General features: G+C 38.2%; 1 protein-coding gene across 5 annotated transcripts in view; it reads left to right on the top strand.

Annotated features, from left to right (window-relative positions):
- Nucleotides 1–1,258: 1,258 nt before the first annotated feature.
- The window catches only part of ect2 (epithelial cell transforming 2), a 38,570-nt gene continuing 21,029 nt past the window's right edge, over nt 1,259–18,799 (top strand). For 3 of the 5 annotated variants that reach the window (XM_026158161.2, XM_080296906.1, XM_080296904.1), the window contains exons 1-11: nt 1,289–1,601; nt 2,205–2,346; nt 4,073–4,152; nt 7,967–8,059; nt 10,530–10,712; nt 11,414–11,503; nt 11,750–11,857; nt 13,518–13,591; nt 15,131–15,261; nt 15,554–15,669; nt 16,537–16,599. In XM_026158161.2, the coding sequence (XP_026013946.2) occupies nt 2,214–2,346; nt 4,073–4,152; nt 7,967–8,059; nt 10,530–10,712; nt 11,414–11,503; nt 11,750–11,857; nt 13,518–13,591; nt 15,131–15,261; nt 15,554–15,669; nt 16,537–16,599 (1,071 nt within the window). In that variant the 5' untranslated portion in view covers nt 1,289–1,601; nt 2,205–2,213. Of the gene's footprint in view, nt 1,602–2,204; nt 2,347–4,072; nt 4,153–7,966; nt 8,060–10,529; nt 10,713–11,413; nt 11,504–11,749; nt 11,858–13,517; nt 13,592–15,130; nt 15,262–15,553; nt 15,670–16,536; nt 16,600–18,799 lie in introns of all 5 variants that reach the window. The other 2 variants (XM_026158163.2, XM_080296905.1) reach the window with 1 other exon arrangement.

The raw sequence follows: 18,799 nt of genomic DNA, 5'->3' as shown, positions 1-18,799 counted from the left end.
TCTAATGGTCCTATAAGAGTTTCCTGAATCATTACTGCTATGAGTTTTGCTTTTTTCTGCTTAGCTAATGGCTCTTTTGTATCTTTTATAACCAGAGGAAGTAGTGTCAGATTACCCAGATAGTTCCTTCAGGTTGTCGGTGGTCTGTGTACTGTTGTCGAGACCCACAAAGATTAACCAAATATCCACACCATTTTGAGTATGGCTATATAAACCCCACAAACCCACATCCAAGGCAGTCCCAGAGGAGAGTTCTTTGGATTACCTTGGAATAATTATGAAAACAAGTTAACTATTAAAATAATAATAGCTTAAAAAGTGTGACATGCTGCATATGATACTTATGTATAAAGCATAAAATAAATATGTTGGACTGTGCACTTATGAGGATGGATTTGTGTATTTGTGTGTGCATATGTATGAGCCTAACCTAAGGAGCTAAGGCATAGGGGTTAGTATTTTCCTGGGAAGAGTTCACTGTCAGTGTGAACACTTTTGCATTGCTTTTCTTTTTCTCTCTCTCATAATGGAGAGCAAGCAAAAGTGTGAAAGGAGAATTACAAACATTTCACACATATTTTATTACAGAGCTGGATTTTGATATAGGATACACCCATGGGTTATAGTCACCAGCATAAATGCAACAGGGTGTGTTGTTTTAGATCATTCTGCTATGTTAAGAATAAAATAGCAAAAAACCCCAAAACAAAACAGCAACAACAACAAAAGCATTTTCAGGACTGCACAGGAAACCAACAGCTGTGTAGGTATGCATGAACACATGAAATTAATGCATTTCACATTAAAATTTGTTGTCATTATTAGTGGGTTATGTTTAAACTGTTTAACTAATATTTGTATGTCAGCAGTAGGCCTATCACATGTCCCATGTACTGCTTTGGAATATTTTTTTAAAAAAATGCTGGAATAAATAATCAGGATCTGCAGAGAATTTAAAAAAAAAATATTTTGGAAGCAACGGTTCAGGTTTATTTCTTAAATTAAAAACCAACACAACCTATGTGGAGAGAGAGCGAGAGAGAAAGAGACTTTGAACCTTCTTTTTTGTAAGCGATTCAGTTTCCCATGGAACCTGAATGTAACATCACTGGGTGTATGCAGAGTGCAGACTGTCTGCATACTGCTGTTGTGCGCATCGTTATTTGAATGAGCGGACCAATCAGGGGCCTCGCTGGACGGAAGCGTTCAGCTTCCTGTCACTCTTACCCAATCAGCGCGCTGTCCTGTTGTTTGTCTTGCTTTTTGAATTGAGCTGGAGCAGCACACTGACACCGTCTCTGCAATAGTGTCGAGTAGTTAGCTGTCAACAAACTGAAGTAGTCATTTTGGACTATTGTCATTTATAAAGACCAACATGCATTGATACTAGACCTGTGATTTTACGGAGCGATGTTACAGCTGTTTTAAAGAGCGTTTTGAACCGAAGAGGAATTGTGACGAGTTCTTAATTGTGTTGTTGACTTACTAGCTTGGTGGCTAGCTAGGTCAGCTAGAAAGCTTGTTAAATATTACTGATTCAGCGGCCAGTTGAGATTCATTAGCTAGTTTTTTTTTTTTTTTAGAAGGCATCAAAACAGTCGGTAAGTCTGCATTTTTATTACTGTACTTTTTGAGAGGCGCCATGTTAAATATTAAACGTTAGTAGCGTAAATAGCTAACGTTAATTGAGCTAGCCCTTTTTTGGATATCATCTTCCTTTGAGTTGTTAGGCTTATTCTGCAGTAATTTGAACTATGCTATTTTTCTAGCTTATGGGTTTAAATTTAGATTTAAACGCAAGAGCTAGAAAAATGAAGCTTCTTTATAAAATATGTGTTTAACGGTGTGGGTTTGAAAGGGATTGTTGTCACGATACTTTTTGTCCTCTTGCAATAAACACTAACATTGGATTCTGTTTTTAATAATATTTCCTTAATTGCTTACAACTTTTATAAAGAAGAAGTTTCACTGTTAACAGCTTTTATGTCAGTTTTGTCCAAATATGTTGCATTGCCTAGAGTTGAACTTAACAAGCACTTCTAGTGTCTGAAATCGTGACAAGTTGTGCCACTTTCTTCAGTTGACATCTTTCTTCTTACTTTCCTAGTTGTATACCTCTTTTCTCTAGCCTTTCTGCCTCGTTGTGTTGTCTCTCTGTGCCTCTGTTCTACCCTGTAACTTCTGAAAGTTTGGTGCCTCCTTAGGTTCCTGCCATGGCTGACAGCAGCATATTGACTTTAGGGACAGCTCGGAGTCTGTTGGTGGATTCTTCGGTCTATGATTCCAGGATTGCTGAAACCACCAAGGATCATGTATTTCTGGGCATGGGATGTGAAGATGGGGAAGGTCAGTGCATACTTTCTTTTTTTCTTCCTTGCCTAAATTTCTAAAACAGACTCTCAAAGTCAAAATGCAGCTAAGTGATCTTCAGTTTTTTCTCCAAATCAAGTCTTTGGTTACAACAAAGAAATCTTATAGTTAACATTATGCTGTAGAAAAACAAAGGCAAAAGTCACTAGTCCTAGAGACTTAATCTTGGATTTATTGATGCATTCACTTCACTCAGTTGTCACTTTAGTTTCAGCTAGTGTAACCATTTAAATACAACATCACTGAAAAAAAAATTGTACTGTTTAGTTCCCATGGAGTAGGTAAGATTTTCCCATTACCTGGACTTTGATCCTGTCAAAGGTTGGGTTTGTTTTTTTGCTCTTTAGTTTAGCCTACTTGATGACAAATGCATGGGCAAAATATTAAAATTACTTTTAAGTACTCAAAATTAATTTACAAGAGTCACAGTTTAAAATAACTAATGTTAAATGAACACCTCCTTAGCTGTTGTGTTATGCCTCAGGTACTGTGTGAAACTATTACTGTGTACACAGGGTAGTTCTGTTAAGTCTTAAACCTCCTATCCTCCTGTCCTATCCTCACATCTTTGTTTCTGTTTTTGAAAATTTGAGGAAAGACAGTTTTCAAGAAATCAGAAAATCTTTCCTCTAAACTACTCACTAAAGCAACATCTGTTTTTGATTGTCTTTATAAGGCATCCGTGTGCCAAACCACACCCGACGGTTATGCGAAAATAAGCGAAACTTGGCCTGGCCCACTCAGTACATTTGCCAGGGAACCTCAACATTACCTCAGGAGAGCAAGTGCTTATGTTTTTTATTTATTTAGTTCATTTTATTTTTTGTGGCTCATCTGTTCACATTTTTCCGTTTATTACAATTTACTCACCACTGTCAGCCTTTCACATCAAAGCAAACACCGAAAGTGGCTCCATTACTTCTGGTGTTTGGCATATCACCCAGTTTCTTTAACTTGGCACAAACAGTATGCATACTAAGGACATGCTTGAGGCGTGACTATGATATGTCAGTGTGGGAGCCTAGAGATTTCTAGATACAGAAGCAGATCTGGGCACTAATGGAGAATATTTCTATTCCAATGTTTTGTTTAGTTTTTTTTCTTTCCAGTACCACATGAAATTTAGGAGAAACTGTAGTGACTTAAGTACCCCAGTCACAAGTATAAATGGCTTAGGCACCATATTGATGCTGGTGATTGCAGTGAGCAATCCACCAGCCAGTGTATTGGTTTTAATAGAACCGGTTGTTCTTCCTCCAAAGTTACCTACTGACTCCTGAATTTTCCTAAAGGGATTCATTTGACTGTTAAATATGACTTTTTTTGAAAAGCTGCAATAATGAAAACTTGCAAATAATAATAATTAATGATTTCCTGGTTGATTTTTTTTTATTTATTTATTTTTATATGGCTGGAGGTTGGGTACAGGTAACTGTCAGGGTTTGGATCAGACACTGATAATAAGCTGCAACTGAGTTCATTTTAGGCTTGTTTGACTGTCACTCAAAATGAGAACGGAAGACAAAAACAACAACTTTTCTTCTCCCCAGAGACAACCTGCTGCCTTGATCAGTCGCTATCACATGGTTCCACATTCTGCTTTGTGTGTATGTGTATGTGTGTGTGTGTGTTCAGTTGTTCTTGATTCTCCTTTCCATTTTCCTGTTGCTCACTCTGGCTCTATTCTGTTCATCTCTGTCAGATATGCTGCCAAAAGTGGAGACACGGGTTGTTCTGGTGGGAGAAGCAGGCAGAAATAGAGAGCTGGCCAAAGCACTGCAGGTACATCGTTTTCTCTCAACCTTACACTTCCACTGTGCATCTATTAAGGTTGCAGACCTCCATGATCTGAGCTGGTCAACATCACTGTTCTGTGTTTTTTAAAAAACAAACAAAAAAAGTAGGTCACAGGCCAATACACTGAATCCACTAGACTTTTGTCAATGTGTGGTGTTAGCTGAAATGTTTGGCAGAATGGCCTTGTAATTTATCCAAATATCAGATTTCTTAGATTAGAAAGTCTTTTGGTACAGCACAAATTGGAACATGATGGATGGGTCCTATAGATGTCTTGAAAATGCAAATAATTGTGGCACCAGACTATACGCGTCTCTTTAATTAGATTTATTCTATGTAATTATGCACAAATCAAGAAACATGGCATGTCATTAACTGGTTCATATACTGCATATTTACTGTGTAAATATACATTACAGTACTGTGTAACTGTAGCTGAGGGTGTTCTGACCACTTTTATCTATTAATGAATGACTTGTTGTCTTTTGTCTTCTATTTTAAAACTAGCGTAATATTGTTATTTGGGCTGAAACGATTTATTAAGCAGCCTTGTCCATAATGTTGTCATAATTTAATGTGGAACCAGGGTCTGTATACACACAGCGAAGAGCAAAGAAGCAAAGCTGTTAGGCGGTAACTCCGGTGGAGTTTTTCTAGTGCCCAAATGATAGCGCTTGTTTTTGTCATCTCTATTAATTACTGTGAAATCCTTCATTAAACCAACTGTTTAATAAACTCTAACATAAAGAAACGTGAACTTTGTAAATGCTCCAATCCATTGCCGTTTGTAGTTAAATTAGGCAGCTTGCTGAAGGCTGACAGCAGCCATGCAATTTTACATGGCAGAAATACCTGTAAGCAGAACAAAAAGGGGAGAGTCTAAAGGTGGGTGAACTAGACCATATTTATTCCAAGGATTTTATAACATTTTTCAGATAACGATATAAATCACAAATATGTAACATTTTCTATAAATTATGTGAATCTCGGGCAGCTCGACTTGAGGGAAGTGTTTCCAGCTGCGCGTAGTGTACCTGGAGTCGAGTGTTTTAACCGATGCATGAAACGATACATTTTTAGACATAAGTTGTAACAGCCGCCGTTTTCTTTGTGAGCATTTATTACACGGCGTGCTGCGGGGAAAAGCCTGCTCTAACGTTTGAGTCTAAGGTTTATTTTTTAGCACCTGGCGGCTCTTTTTTAATTCTCATCCGTAAATAATCTGCTCTTTCACGTGATTCAGTTTATTTTGAAAAGTCTCAACAGGATCTTGAGCTTTATTGTGAAAGGTTTATGTGGAACATAAACAAGCGGACACGCGATGGTGTTACCGTCGTTGTTGCTAACCACAACGCATAAAACAGGCGCTTGTCCGTCAGTAGTGTGGTTATATAAAATATAAGAGAAAGGGAAAAAGAAGAAATAAATATAGCCACTACAGTGACCATCAAAAGGATGAAAAAATATTGCCATAAACAGTTTATTTTGCGACACCACGAAACAAACGATAGCGTAAAATGAGTAGTTTCGTCATCCGATATATATCGTTATATTGAACGTCAGTTTAATGTCTTGTTTCCAGCAGAACAAAAGTTTGCATCAAAGCACAGGGCAAATGTCAAAATGCTGATATGCTCAGTTTTAGTCACTGCAACCATCACATTCTCCTTTAAAGGCTTATAGACACAAACTCACATCAACACTAGCCAAATCTATTAAGAAGACAGAGTAAAGGTAATTAAAAAAAAAAGAAATCATTTTTTAACCTTTAGTTTAGGTTGCTTGTATGTCTTATTTTATTTTACTTTGACCTTGGACTGTCTTAGAGGTTATATATTTTTGCATTTAAGAAAATGTTTTCTTTAAAAACAAAATTCAATGTGGCTCATAAATGTAATTAAAGGGTTTACGTTTTTACCCCTCAGCTCTAAAAAGCTGATTTTGTACACAGGTAAACTTAAAAACCTTGCAAGTGTTAAAATGGAAACCAATAGCCAGTTAATTTAAAAAACAAAAAAAACCAAAACCCTGTGTATTTTCTCTTTTGAATGTTTATTATTGTTCACTAATTAGACAAAGGTATTTTTTTATCTAATTAATCAATGGAATAATCAATAGAATGCTCAATTGCTAAATGTCATATTAACTGACTGTTGCATTTGTTTAAAAAAAACAAAACATGATTCATTTTAGGACATTTTTGCAAGCAATGAATCATTAATGATAAAGAGGCAGTTGAGGAATAGGTTTTAATTGGTTTTAAACGCATTACCAGAGGCGTGTACTCTGATACAAGTTCATCATAGTTGGCTTTTCTTTGTGGATTCTGTGTATGTGACCTATGCAGAGTTGCTTGCGTGCTGTCCTCCATAAAACCAGCAGCGTGTTGCCTGATGACACTATGCAGTTGTAGAATAATTAGTTAAAAAGTCTGACTACAGGAAAGGGGGCAACAGTGGATTTCTTTACAAAGGATATATGTTTGGAGGGGCGTGGGGTGCTGGTGAAGTCAAAAACACGAAAAACATTGAGCGTAGGCGCAGTGGACAGTTTTATTGTTTTTAACACTCGGTTTCACTTTACTACTAAAAAAATGTTATTTACATGTTATGTCTTAAGCTTCTGCCATGGAAATCTGATCTTTGTTTAAATTGTAAGCTGTTTCCTCAGGAAAGAATCTTTGTTACACTTGGAGCACACTTAAAAAAAAAAAATTACTGAAAATGTATTGCTGCAAGTTGATTTCAAACGGTAACTGTGAACATAATCCAGTTAGACAAGGTTATGTTTTCATAAGTTGCCATGGTTATCTAGCTGGATACAAAGAGTTGCCTTCATGACCCTCAGTACTGTTTATTTAAGCTCCAAGTACATACCTGGCTTACCCATTCATTTTCATATACAACTCTGGGTGTGCACTCATTTAAAAAAAAAAAATAATAATTTGTGAGCAGTTAGTCCATGTTGGATTTAAATATTCTGTATTTTTTTCATGTGTGCCGAACCAAGCAAAGCCTGGAGTCGTATTTAAATTCCTTTTAACAAAACAAAAATATGTTGAATAAACAAAACGCTGTACCCCGTAAAAATGTGAATATAGGAATATTTATGTGTCTAGGGCATGTTTGTGTCTGCTTCAGTAAGCTGCATAGTTGAAATAGCAGAGTCTTTGAGTAGCACCATATGAAGGTGATTTGGAGGCGTGGCTGTAGACTAAGTGCTGCTAGAATGACTTCCTTCCCTGGTCTCCTGAGCCCTGTCACTTTTGAAGGCTCCTTTCTTAAATCATCTATTTCTCCCTGCCAATCCTGTAGCGCAGCCACATCCAAAGACATCTGCCAACAGCTCCATCAGAGCACTCCCGATTGCCTGCCTGACCGCCCGCCGCCATTGCTCAGTCATCCCACAGAACAAGGCCCCCACCACCACAATGTCTTTACTGTTTCTGTCCTCCTCCTCTCTTCTCCTCCCATAGGGCTTTGAACTTTATATTAATTTTTAACTGAAGTTTCTTCTTCCACCCTGCCTACCCCCTCTGGAGCCTGATATTTGTTTGAAGCCACTGTCTTTGCAAGGACACAGACTCCGCCCTGTCTTTTCCTCACTTGCTCCTTGCTGCTTCCATAAACCCAGCCTTGCTCTCTGTTTTTCCTCATGTGGGGTTAATTTGTATGCATTTGTCTTCTGTCTCAACCTTCTGTCCTTCTCATGTTTTTTTTGTTTGTTTTTTTAAAAAAAAAATGCTCTTCATCTAAATGCCAGTGTTTGACATCCACTTCCTACTGGTTGATTTTTACAGGCCATCAGAGTAATGGAGGTACCTGTGGTAAAGATAAGAAAAGGCGAGGCGGGTGCCGAGGAGAAAATGATGATAAAATCTATAGTCAATATGGTATAGTACAGTGTCTGCGTATCTGTGTGACTGTCTGACACTTTGATGGGAACTTGGGGAAGTTCTGCATGAGTCTTAATTCACACTGGGTACTCATTCAATCATGGTGCATGTCTAACTCACTGATGTGGAATTGATTTGTGGGGTGAATATTTAAAAATAAGGGATGTAATTGTTGAGATCTGGATCAGCAACTGGAATAGAGATTTGCACTCAAATGCAAATTCCGGCTTCTTGGCTGAGAGATAATATGAAGTCATTTCAAATACTTTCAATTTACCTCAATGGCATTTGAAAATGGTTAATTTCCTGCTGCTAATGGAGACGCTAGAGTTGCAAATGGTGCTATGAAAATCTGTTTGCACACAGAAAAATAAGTGGACCATGCCCTGCAGGGGCATTAATAGTAATGTACCCAAGAAGCTGTGAGTTTTGAGTGTCATCTTCTGTTAAAGACATGGTTTGAAAAGTTCAGAAGCATGCAAGTTTGCTTTCTTTCTCAATGAAATGAATAGATTGCAGCCTTGTGTCTTTATGGAGCTTGAGTCAGGACAGGCTGCAGTTACATTAACCTGGGAAGTCTTAAAGCTCAGGGAAACTCATTTTCTTTTCTCATCAACAGTACTCTACTCAACTTTCTGAAAGTGTGTAACTTGCACAAATTTTTTTTATTTATATATATATTAGGGGTGCAACGATACTCGTATCGATATTGAACCGTTCGGTACAGTGCTTTCGGTTCGGTATGCATATGTATGTTTTTAATTTATTTGATCAACTTTCCTTCTGACGATGCTGTCTGTGTTGAGCGCTCAGTGGATCTGCGCTCGACAGTGCAGCCTAGGTGGAGTAGTCGAACGCAGATTCACTGAGCGCAGGGTAAGCTCGGGAGACAGAAGTTAAGCTCTCCTTGCAACATGGCAAATTGAACCTCCCCCACCCTCATTCAGATCTGGCGTTTGGAACTATTTTGGTTTTCATGTGACTATGACTCTGAAGGTAAGCGCGTCATGGACAAAAGTAAAACAGTATGTCGGATGTGCCGTGCAATTCTCAATTACATGGGTGGGAATTGGTGCGTTAGCGCAGTTAGCTCGTTAACGTGTTGGCCGTCCAGCCCCATGCACGGGGCGATCCGCGGTAGCTCGTTAACGGAGATTTGCCGTGTTGTGGCGTTAACGTCATTTCAGATTAACGCTGACAGCACTAGTGGGAACACAACAAATATGACTGCACATTTACACTGACATCATCCTAGTGCAAAGACAAGTGGAAGCCGACAAAAACAACAAGCACGCATGCTACAAACTTTACCAGAGTCATTTAGACAGCCGTTAGCACATGATTCTCCTCATGGGGACCTGATATGTTTAATATGCTGCTGAGAATATAGCCCAGAAGAAGCGGATAGTATAGCTTTTATTTTGGAAAGAGCCATTTCTCTGTAATAAACTCTCTTTTCCAAAGATGAGTGATTCCTCGATCAGATAGATTTTTTTTATTTTTTTATTACTTTGTTGTTTCAGCAACATTAAATTTAAAAACTGTACTTTTGAGTTAAAATATATATTTATAATAATATATTTATAATAAATGACAAATTAAAAAGGCATGAACATTTTTTTGTAACGAAAAAAATATTGAACCGTGACACCAAAGTACCGAACCGTGAATTTTGTGTATCGTTGCACCCCTAATGTGTATATAGATAGTAACATTTGAAAGAAAGTATGACTTTAGTATTTTTTCATCAACTGGATTTTTTGTTTTTGTTTGTAACAGGCAGGTTTAACAATGGAGTAAATATGTATGAGTAAGCCAAACTGTTAACTTGCAATTACAATTCGCTCTCTCCTCCAATGTCGATGGGGCAAAAACAAGCAAACGAACCCCAAAAAACAAAAATGCACACATTTTTGGAGGTTTTGTACCTTTCGGCTTGCATTTGATGGTATGGCTAACTGATGTATGTCTCATATGTTTTATAGAGCCTCACCTCTACAAGATCATGTAAATGTGCCATTGAATGGGAGTTAATAGGACTTGTTGTGTTTATTGAGTCTAAGCAGAGCAATTTTTTTTACTGCTGCTAAATAAATGGCAGGATCCAAGATTTCCCAGAAACACTTTGTATTCTCTGAGTGTTTCTATTGACCAGTTGATTATTTTAGAGTCATAGCAACCTGTTAACATATATCAGTAAGGGCTAGGGTTGGTGTTACAGTTGTGCCGATATTTCTTCTAAGATTAGCTGTAAAGACCAAAATTTCTTGTTATTGAAGAAACAAAAAGTTATTTTTTTCAGTTCATTGGATCAGCTAACTTGGACTAAAATTATTAAACCTCACTAACAGACCTAAACACTAACAAGCCTATATGTAGTGTTTTTGTGCTTCTGAATTACACATTAGACTTCACCAGTCTGCCACACACTGATCTGTAACTTCATTTTGTTGTTCTTCCTATTCAGGACATCAACACCCCATTCATAATGACAGATAGCGTCCAGGAGTTTGGGGATGGAGAGAACACTGAGTTTGAGACGGTGTTTGTTCTCACACAATTTGATTCTCCTGAATACAACTACCTCTACAAACATGAACACCGCATTGTTGGGCCTCCTGTTGTGCTGCACTGTGCTGCGAAGGATGAAGTGAGTCTTTGATTGACAACAGATTGATTTTATGCAAAGGTTGTGGGGCATAAAAAGTGTCCGTGTAGATTTGCTGACAATATTATGCAATCAAGAAACAGTTCACTTCATTTTCTCTAGAACAGCATCTCCTCAGCTTCATCTAAAACATGGCTTCTGGAATTCAGCAGATATTTACGTCTTCACTCTGAAATCCTCGCTCGGGGAAATATGTTGTCTGTTTGTTGTGTGGGGGGGATCCAACGGAGATGGCCCTGAAATGGAACTTGATTTAAAAAAGCAGGATGCAGAAATTGCATTGTGACTCAGAACAGGATGATGAACAGGAGCAGCTCCTCCCTGCTGTGCCGTCTGTCTGACAGACTTCACACAGGATACTGTTGTCGAACGATATGCCCCGACTGTGGCTGCTATCAACAAGACGGAGTGCATTTGTCAGTTGAAGACAGCGCACACATGCATGACTACAATTCAGAGCATGAACGAGGTGTACCTGATGACAAGGGAAATGATGTTAAGCTATTGTGCAGTTACAACAGGCTGCTATCTGAAATTAGTAGTCACTTTTACTTAACCATTGCATCCTGCATGCTCTGGCACAATTTGTGTTGTAGATAATGTTTAAATATTGTTAAAGGAAAACTTAAAATTCGAATTTGTTATTAATTCCACTCTTTAATTTTACTGTTTCTTTATCGTAGCCTCTCCAGTTTTCATGTCGACCTCTCTACTCCACCACCATGTTAAACCTGTCTCTGTGTTTCACTGGATTCAGGAACAAAGAGGAAATGGTGAGTTCATGAAGCATATACATGGCACTATCTGTTTGTAGTTCTGCTAATAAACAGACAAAAAAACAAAAACCTCTTTAAGTAGAAAAGTTAAATTTCTATCCAACACTTTACACGTGGTGTGTGAGGCCAAAGTAGTTTCTGCTATCATCTGATACGGTGTAAATTAGATTAAAGAACTTCTGGCCTTTCCCACCTTGATATTAATTTTTGTGTTGACCTTGTGGTTTTTCTTTGTTTTTGTAGAAAAACTTGGTGAATCTGGTTCATCACATGGGTGGGACCATACGGAAAGACTTTAGCACAAAGGTCACTCATCTTGTTGCATACTCCACTCATGGAGAGAAATACAGGGTTTGTATATACTTTTCCCCTCCTGTCTTTTTACTCTCTGTGCATCCAATATTAATTGCAGTGTGTTGAAGGGATGAGCATTAATTGACAAACTTCTTAACCTATTATATACTCTTTGTTGCTTTTTTTTTTTTTAAACCTGTTAAGAGACAGCACTTCCAAAGGGGCCTTTTTTCTGCAAAGGAACACTTCACTTTCTAGCTTTTGGAGACTTGATAGGTGAACCACCACCAAATACTATCAAGAGAGATAACTGGCAAATTTTTCCCTACTCTGAAACCAAAGAAAACACAGTGAATCATTTTCTTACAAAATAAAAAACAACAACTCAGAAATAAGGCATGAAGTTTCTGAATCGATCTTCAGTTTAGTTCTGCAGTGTCTAGCTTCAGTGGTTATTGTGAGTAACCGGAGGCGTCACATTCTGCTGGATGCCCCTGATTTGCATTAAGTAGCCTTAAACTGGGGAGCTGGCGACTCATTGCCCTGGTGCTCAAAATAACGCATCAAGGCTTGCATGGAAATGATGGAGCCTACGCACATGTTCTTGACTCCATTAGAATACATGTTTAGAAGACAGGAACATTATTTACAGCTTTTGCAAAGCTAACAAACTTATTATACTTTCTGCTAAATTGTCATTGTTTTGATGCATTAACTAGAAGGATTAAAAAAATAAAAATAGAATAATTATGTTACCCTAAACATGGGGAACAAAATCTCCCCTTTTTGCAACTGAAAACAGAGCTATATGTCAAACTGAAGTCAAGATACCAAAATAATTGAAGCAAATATATATATATAGAGAGAGAGAGACTTGAGTGACTTATTTCTTCCTCCTGGCTTTTTCATTGTACACCACTTCTTTTGACTGTGAAACACTGCTCTCTGCTTGAATAAATAGAATGAGCAGGACTGATGTGATGCCCCCCTGCAACCTAGCTTGAATCCTAATGTCTGGGTCTGTCAGAAAGTTGTAATTTAATTGCAGTTAAACAGCAGTTTTCTCTGTTTTGTGCCCTCCGTGGGGATAAATAGAGATCGATGGGTGGGCGGATGAATAGGTTGACACTTGTCATTCTTGTCGTTTTTCCGCTCGGATGAACAGATGCTTGATGCTGTTCTGCTTTTAGTCATCCTCACAATTATTTTCTTATTAATCCATTTCTTCCTTTTCTCTTCCTTCACTGTTATTTCCTCTTTTCAGTTAATTTTTTCATTGTTTTGTGCTTTTCTTTCTCAAAGTACTGTGAAGGGTACATTTTGTTCTAGCAGAAAAGACAAAATGCAGTGAACTTGTTGTGAGAGGCAGTCAAGGCTGTTTTCCATTTGAAAGTGTGACGCTAACTTAAAGAAAAAAAACTGAATTGTTTCAACCCCAGACACTTTTTTTATATTGTGCCTGAAGTAGAAAATGTTTGTACCTGTCGCGTTTTGTATTGTGGTTCTGAGTGACAGGGCGATCAGGAGTAATGAAAACAGATGGGAGAGGTAGTTATGCTGTTATCAGTGACAGCAGAGCTATTTGACGGTCTTTTAGTTGCAAAATTGTGCCTAGATGAATGTCATGTCCTTCTTTTTGTTATTTCTGTCATTTCTGCCTCATTTCTTATTCACCAATTACCCATTTGTGTTCTCCTCTGCTGTGTTTTGTCCTTAGCTGGCAGTGTGCATGGGGACACCCATCCTCACTCCATCATGGATTCTTAAGGCCTGGGAAAGAAGAGATGATGTGTAAGTTGAATGTTGAATACCATGTAAAGGACATGTGCTTCCAACACATGCAGTACTTTGGTAAAGCAGGTAACCAGCTAGTGCCAGCCCATCCTCTCTGGGCTTTCAACGATCAGCTGGCCTGCTAGCCAGGTTGCTATTGTGGTGATCGTCACCAATTCTAGTAGCTGCTTCCCCGAAGAGAATCTCGCCCTAGAGCTGGGACTCAAACCCTGCAGCTGGCTAAAATAATCATCATCCTCCTGCTCTGAAGATTCACTCTAATTGGCAGCTCACAATGCTTATCAAGTAAACAGGAGGAATTTAAGAAAGTAACATGGTATTTAATTAAACTACAAAAGCCTGTGAACTAAAAAACATGTACAGTGGTCTCGCGTTTCTCGTGGGAGTTCCGTTCTAAAAATGACCCGTGATAGGTGAGATCCGCGAAGTAGCCAGCTTTATTTTTTACGATCATTATAGATGTTTGAAGGCTGTAAAACCCCTGACTACACACTTTATATACTTTTCTCAGACAGGCACGAACATTTTCACACTTTTCTCTCTTGTTTAAACAAAGTTAAAAACCTTGTGAATCAATGGTATGGAAGTAGCGGAAGCAAGAAGAATGAGTTAAGTAAAGTTTGACTTTTCTGACTGTTTTGTTTCGCTTAATGCGCCTTATAATCCGGTGTGCCTTATAGTCTGAAAAATATGGTAACTTCTACCTTCCTTTAGCATGTCCAGAAGTCCAACTTTTTGTGCGATGGTTAGCATCTTCTTTGGTTGGTTAGAAAACTTGCAAACATACAGCACATATAGCACTTCAGAGTCACACTGCTAGTGATCGAATCTTTTTTTATTTATTAACCTTTATTTAACCAGGAAAATCCCATTGAGATTAAAAACCTCTTTTTCAAGGGAGACCTGGCCAAGATCTTTATGTAAATTTGACAAGCTGAACACATTCTGTACTTTACAGGAGACACGGCAGGGATGAGATTGATTGACAATGGTCTACAGCCAATCGGGACGCAGAACACAATGTGCTGTTACAAAAAAAAATCATGCATAATTGCACAAAAATAAATCAGTGAAGCCGCGAAAGGTGAACCGCGTTATAGCAAGGGACCACTGTATATGTATCCCTCCCCCACCATAAAGAAAAATCTAAATGTGATTTTTCCCATCCTGAAATGGTATAAAACCAGTGCAAGCTAACAAGCTTTGTTGTTTCTGAATTGTTTCAAGCATGTTCCACCACTGTCTTCATGATGGCAGTGCTGACAAGAGTTCAAATTGGCTGATAATAAGCCATGTCAGGGCATCAAGCGGATGTTTATTACTTTGCTATGTGCCCAGAGGGGATAATTGTAAAACTGTCTTGTTTACTTATTGCTATGCATGATTCATGTCACCTATTATATACTTTGCATATCAGTGTTAGTTAAGGAGCCATTAGATAATTATTTTATGTTTAATTGCATCGCACACTACTGTTACTTACTGCACATACTGTTCAGTGCAGTAAAGTCATTATTAATTTTATTTTTTGTGAAGAAATTTCCACGCAGGTGACGAGGAGTTTCGAACTGAGTTCAAAGTGCCCCCGTTTCAGGACTGCGTTCTCAGTTTTTTGGGGTTTTCTGAGGAAGAGAAGGCCAACATGGAAGAGAGGACTCTTAAACACGGTCAGTGCCACATTTTATGAAAGCTTCATACAAAGTACACTAAAGACATTTAAAATCAGTTTGAGCACCCTCTACTACAGGAAGGTTTTTTGTTTAAAGCCGTGTGGAGAACTTGTGCAGTTTTTCTACAGTTTCTTGTCTGTAATCCCAGACTGGCTCCATATGACTGAGTCTTTCTGACCCTGACTGTAATTTAGAGGTTATTGTCTTATGTTCCAGAATGAATCTGTGATAAGGATTTAGTGTTGTGTGCATTTTATTTATATAATCTCCTGGTTTTTCTTCATGAAAGGTGGCACGTACCTTGAGGTTGGAAATGAAAGATGTACGCACATGGTTGTGGAGGAAAACCTGGTAAAGGAGCTACCATTTTCTCCCTCCAAGAACCTATTTGTGGTCAAACAAGAGGTAGGCCTTTATATGTTTATTTTCTAGTCTTTGGCATTGATTTTTACTTAAAATAGCCTTGGATAATTATTGACATTATCATGGAATGACACACATTATAGACTAGAAACTATCTACTGATGGGATCACACTAGCTTTGATGCTTTTTAACGTACTGATGTTCTGACCCAGAAGAAGCTATTACTCAAGGTAACAGGTAGTCATTACTCTATTATTACTACTTCTCATTGGTCAGCCTTATATGTCATTAAACTCTGCCTTCAATTTGCTCTAAACTGCACATTTAAGTTTTTTTTTCTCTGTTTGCTGCCATGTTTTGTTGTTATTCTTGAGATCAACTACTAAAGCTGCTTAACATCACCCAACAAGCTATTAAAAGTTCAGAACAGCATCTCATACACACAGTAATGTTTCTGTGCAACTTCAAGACAAAAACAAGTTTGATTGGTAGTGGCTAAGACTGTCCAGACATGGCTGAATAATTAGTGTCCACTAGGGTTATGTTGCAGGAGGACAGGGACACCAGAGCAAAATAATGAATGCTCTGAAACAGAGTAATTATCTGATCAGGATTCTGTTAAGGTTAAATCTCAGTCAATACTGTCTCTGCTTCCCCCCTTTTCCTTCCGATGCTGTCAGAGAGGGGGTGAAAAATAGAGTTCCTCTTCCAGTGGATGAAAAGGTTAAATCACCTACATAACTTGGTTTGCCTGTATTGTTAACTACACAGTCAATATAGTGGTATCATTTTCTTTACTTTGTCAGTTTTATTGGTTTCAAAGGAAAGGGTACGATATTAAGTATTGTTAATCTTTTTCTGTCTTTGTCCTAACTCGGGTCAATAAAAACTGCTGTTTCTTCTCGCAGTGGTTCTGGGGAAGTATTCAGATGGATGCTCGAGCTGGAGAATCCATGTACCTCTATGAGAAGGTGAGTACATGATTATTAAATTATTATTTGCGTATCTATAAAAGCAAAAATTATGTACACAATATTTATGTAAGACAACAAACGGTAAATGGAGGATTATTTTTTTCTAGATGTGCAAGTACAGCATACAGCCAGTATTTAGAAACAGTTCTCCTATTTGTTTTTTAATTCTAAGCTCTTTTATTTGTTTACATTGTCCCTGTTCCTGTTTAAATACTTAATTTTTGTTAGTTTGATGGTTTTAGCTTGCTTGTGTGGTGTTCATATTTTTGTTACTCAGCCAGTGTTCATGGGTCTGGTGGACCCGCTAGAGTTTTGGCTTTTGAAATTAACACTATCAAACAATTTTATGTTAAATTACTCAACAGATGTTCACTTCATCCCAATTACAAACCATATGAACAGCAAACATGGTTAATTTTTTCCCTTTACCTTTGTTAGATCACATTTATGAATTAATGTGCTTCTCGTTTTTTTTTTATTTTTTATAAAATGTTATAAAAATAAATCAGTTATAATCAAGTGGAGTGAGTGGAAAGACACAACACATTTACACGTGAAGCAATATGTTTCACAACTAAATGGGATCAGCTGCTCATCAATGGTGACATTAGGCCCAGGGTTGTAAAACAGGGGGAGGTGGTGCACACACTTATCCCACACTGTCCAAGCAGCTAGCTTGTCTCTCTGCCGTCGAGCTGGTCTGTCGTCTCGGTTATCAAAACGGATAATCCTGGAAATTTTGTGGAAGTTTTCCAGAGACATTGATGCATGGAAAGGTTCTTGCCGGTTTCTGCATCCCACAGGGATTCTGTGGATTCCCCTTTGGACCTGAAAACTCCTGCAAGGATAAGAACCCCAAAGTAGGCCTTTGGGGTTCTTAGATGAATTTGGTCCATCTCCTTCCTTCTTTCCAAAAACACACCTTCCTTCTAGATTACTGCAATCCAGAATAATTTTCTGGATGGAATCTGGGATGAAAAGCTCAAATGAAGACTTGATGTCCTGCACATGAGTAACTGTCAGCCGTGTTGGCCCTGGCTTATCACAGTAACAGCTCTGCATTTCTTGGGCAAGAAGACCATTCAATTTCACCAGTTACTGACATCCATATTCCTTCACTTGCTGACTGGTGGGCTTGTTCTGGTCCTGGAGCTGGCTGCAGATGGGGTACTCGTCTTCGTTTTGTTACTAAATGGTGCTCAACCTCATCCTCTTCTTCAAAGTCACTGTCAGACTCTGAATTTTCAGAAATGTGAAATATTCTGAAACCTCTTTGTCAACATCATCATCCGAAGCTCCTCTCTCTTCCAAAATCAATTGGATGGCCCTCGCAGCAGATAATCTTTTGCCATCTTGATCAGTTGTGATAAAGAACCACACTGGCAAAGTCTTATTTATAGTATTATGCCCCTAATTTGCAGGTGGGACAGGGTATGAGAAAATAACATTTGGATCTCTCAAGAAAGAGGGTAAAATGTGTGGGAATGTAAGAGCAGACAACAATGTTGCAACTTTGTGCGGGAGCAGGAGGGGAAGAAAACACTATCAGCAGCACCAGAAAGGAGGAAGACAGAGTGTGGGAACACAGGACCTTCACTTTCAACACTTTTATTAGACCTGGGTCCAGTGGACCCGAACACCTTGTATGTAATGTAAATGCGTGGGGGGAGGTACAGTATGAGGTCATTGAAAATTAGTTCAGATTTATGTTCTTCACAGAAAATAAGCCAAAGCCAATGAATTTCAGTTTGAAAAATAATTAATTGTTTAATTTTTCTTTTGAGAAAAACTGAAAACGGGTCTCACAGACCCGAACACCATACAAGGGTTAAGTCTTGCCATATTAATTCTTACCCCTTTCACTTCATTATGGAGTTTCCTATCACTCTCAAGCTTTATGCTGGATCCAGATTACACAGTATTATCACAAAACTAGCTGAAGCTGTAAAACAAACAAATAAATAATTATTTGAACATTTAAAAACCATGGCTGCCCTACATGACAATCAGTGCTTCATCTTGGACTTCCTCACAATATCGAGGAAGCGACTGTTGTGTCAAAAAACTGTGACAACTTCCAGAAAGTGTCCATGACAAACTGTAAAATCTCAGTGTACCTTTCCACATGCAACATAGAAATGAGGGATAAGATTAAGTGTAGATGATCCATACTGGCCTTTTTGTACTTCTCATTCAT

Source organism: Astatotilapia calliptera, chromosome 23 (genome assembly GCF_964374335.1).
Source record: "Astatotilapia calliptera chromosome 23, fAstCal68.1, whole genome shotgun sequence".
Lineage (NCBI taxonomy): Eukaryota > Metazoa > Chordata > Actinopteri > Cichliformes > Cichlidae > Astatotilapia > Astatotilapia calliptera.
This window is presented reverse-complemented; position numbering and strand designations above follow the sequence as displayed.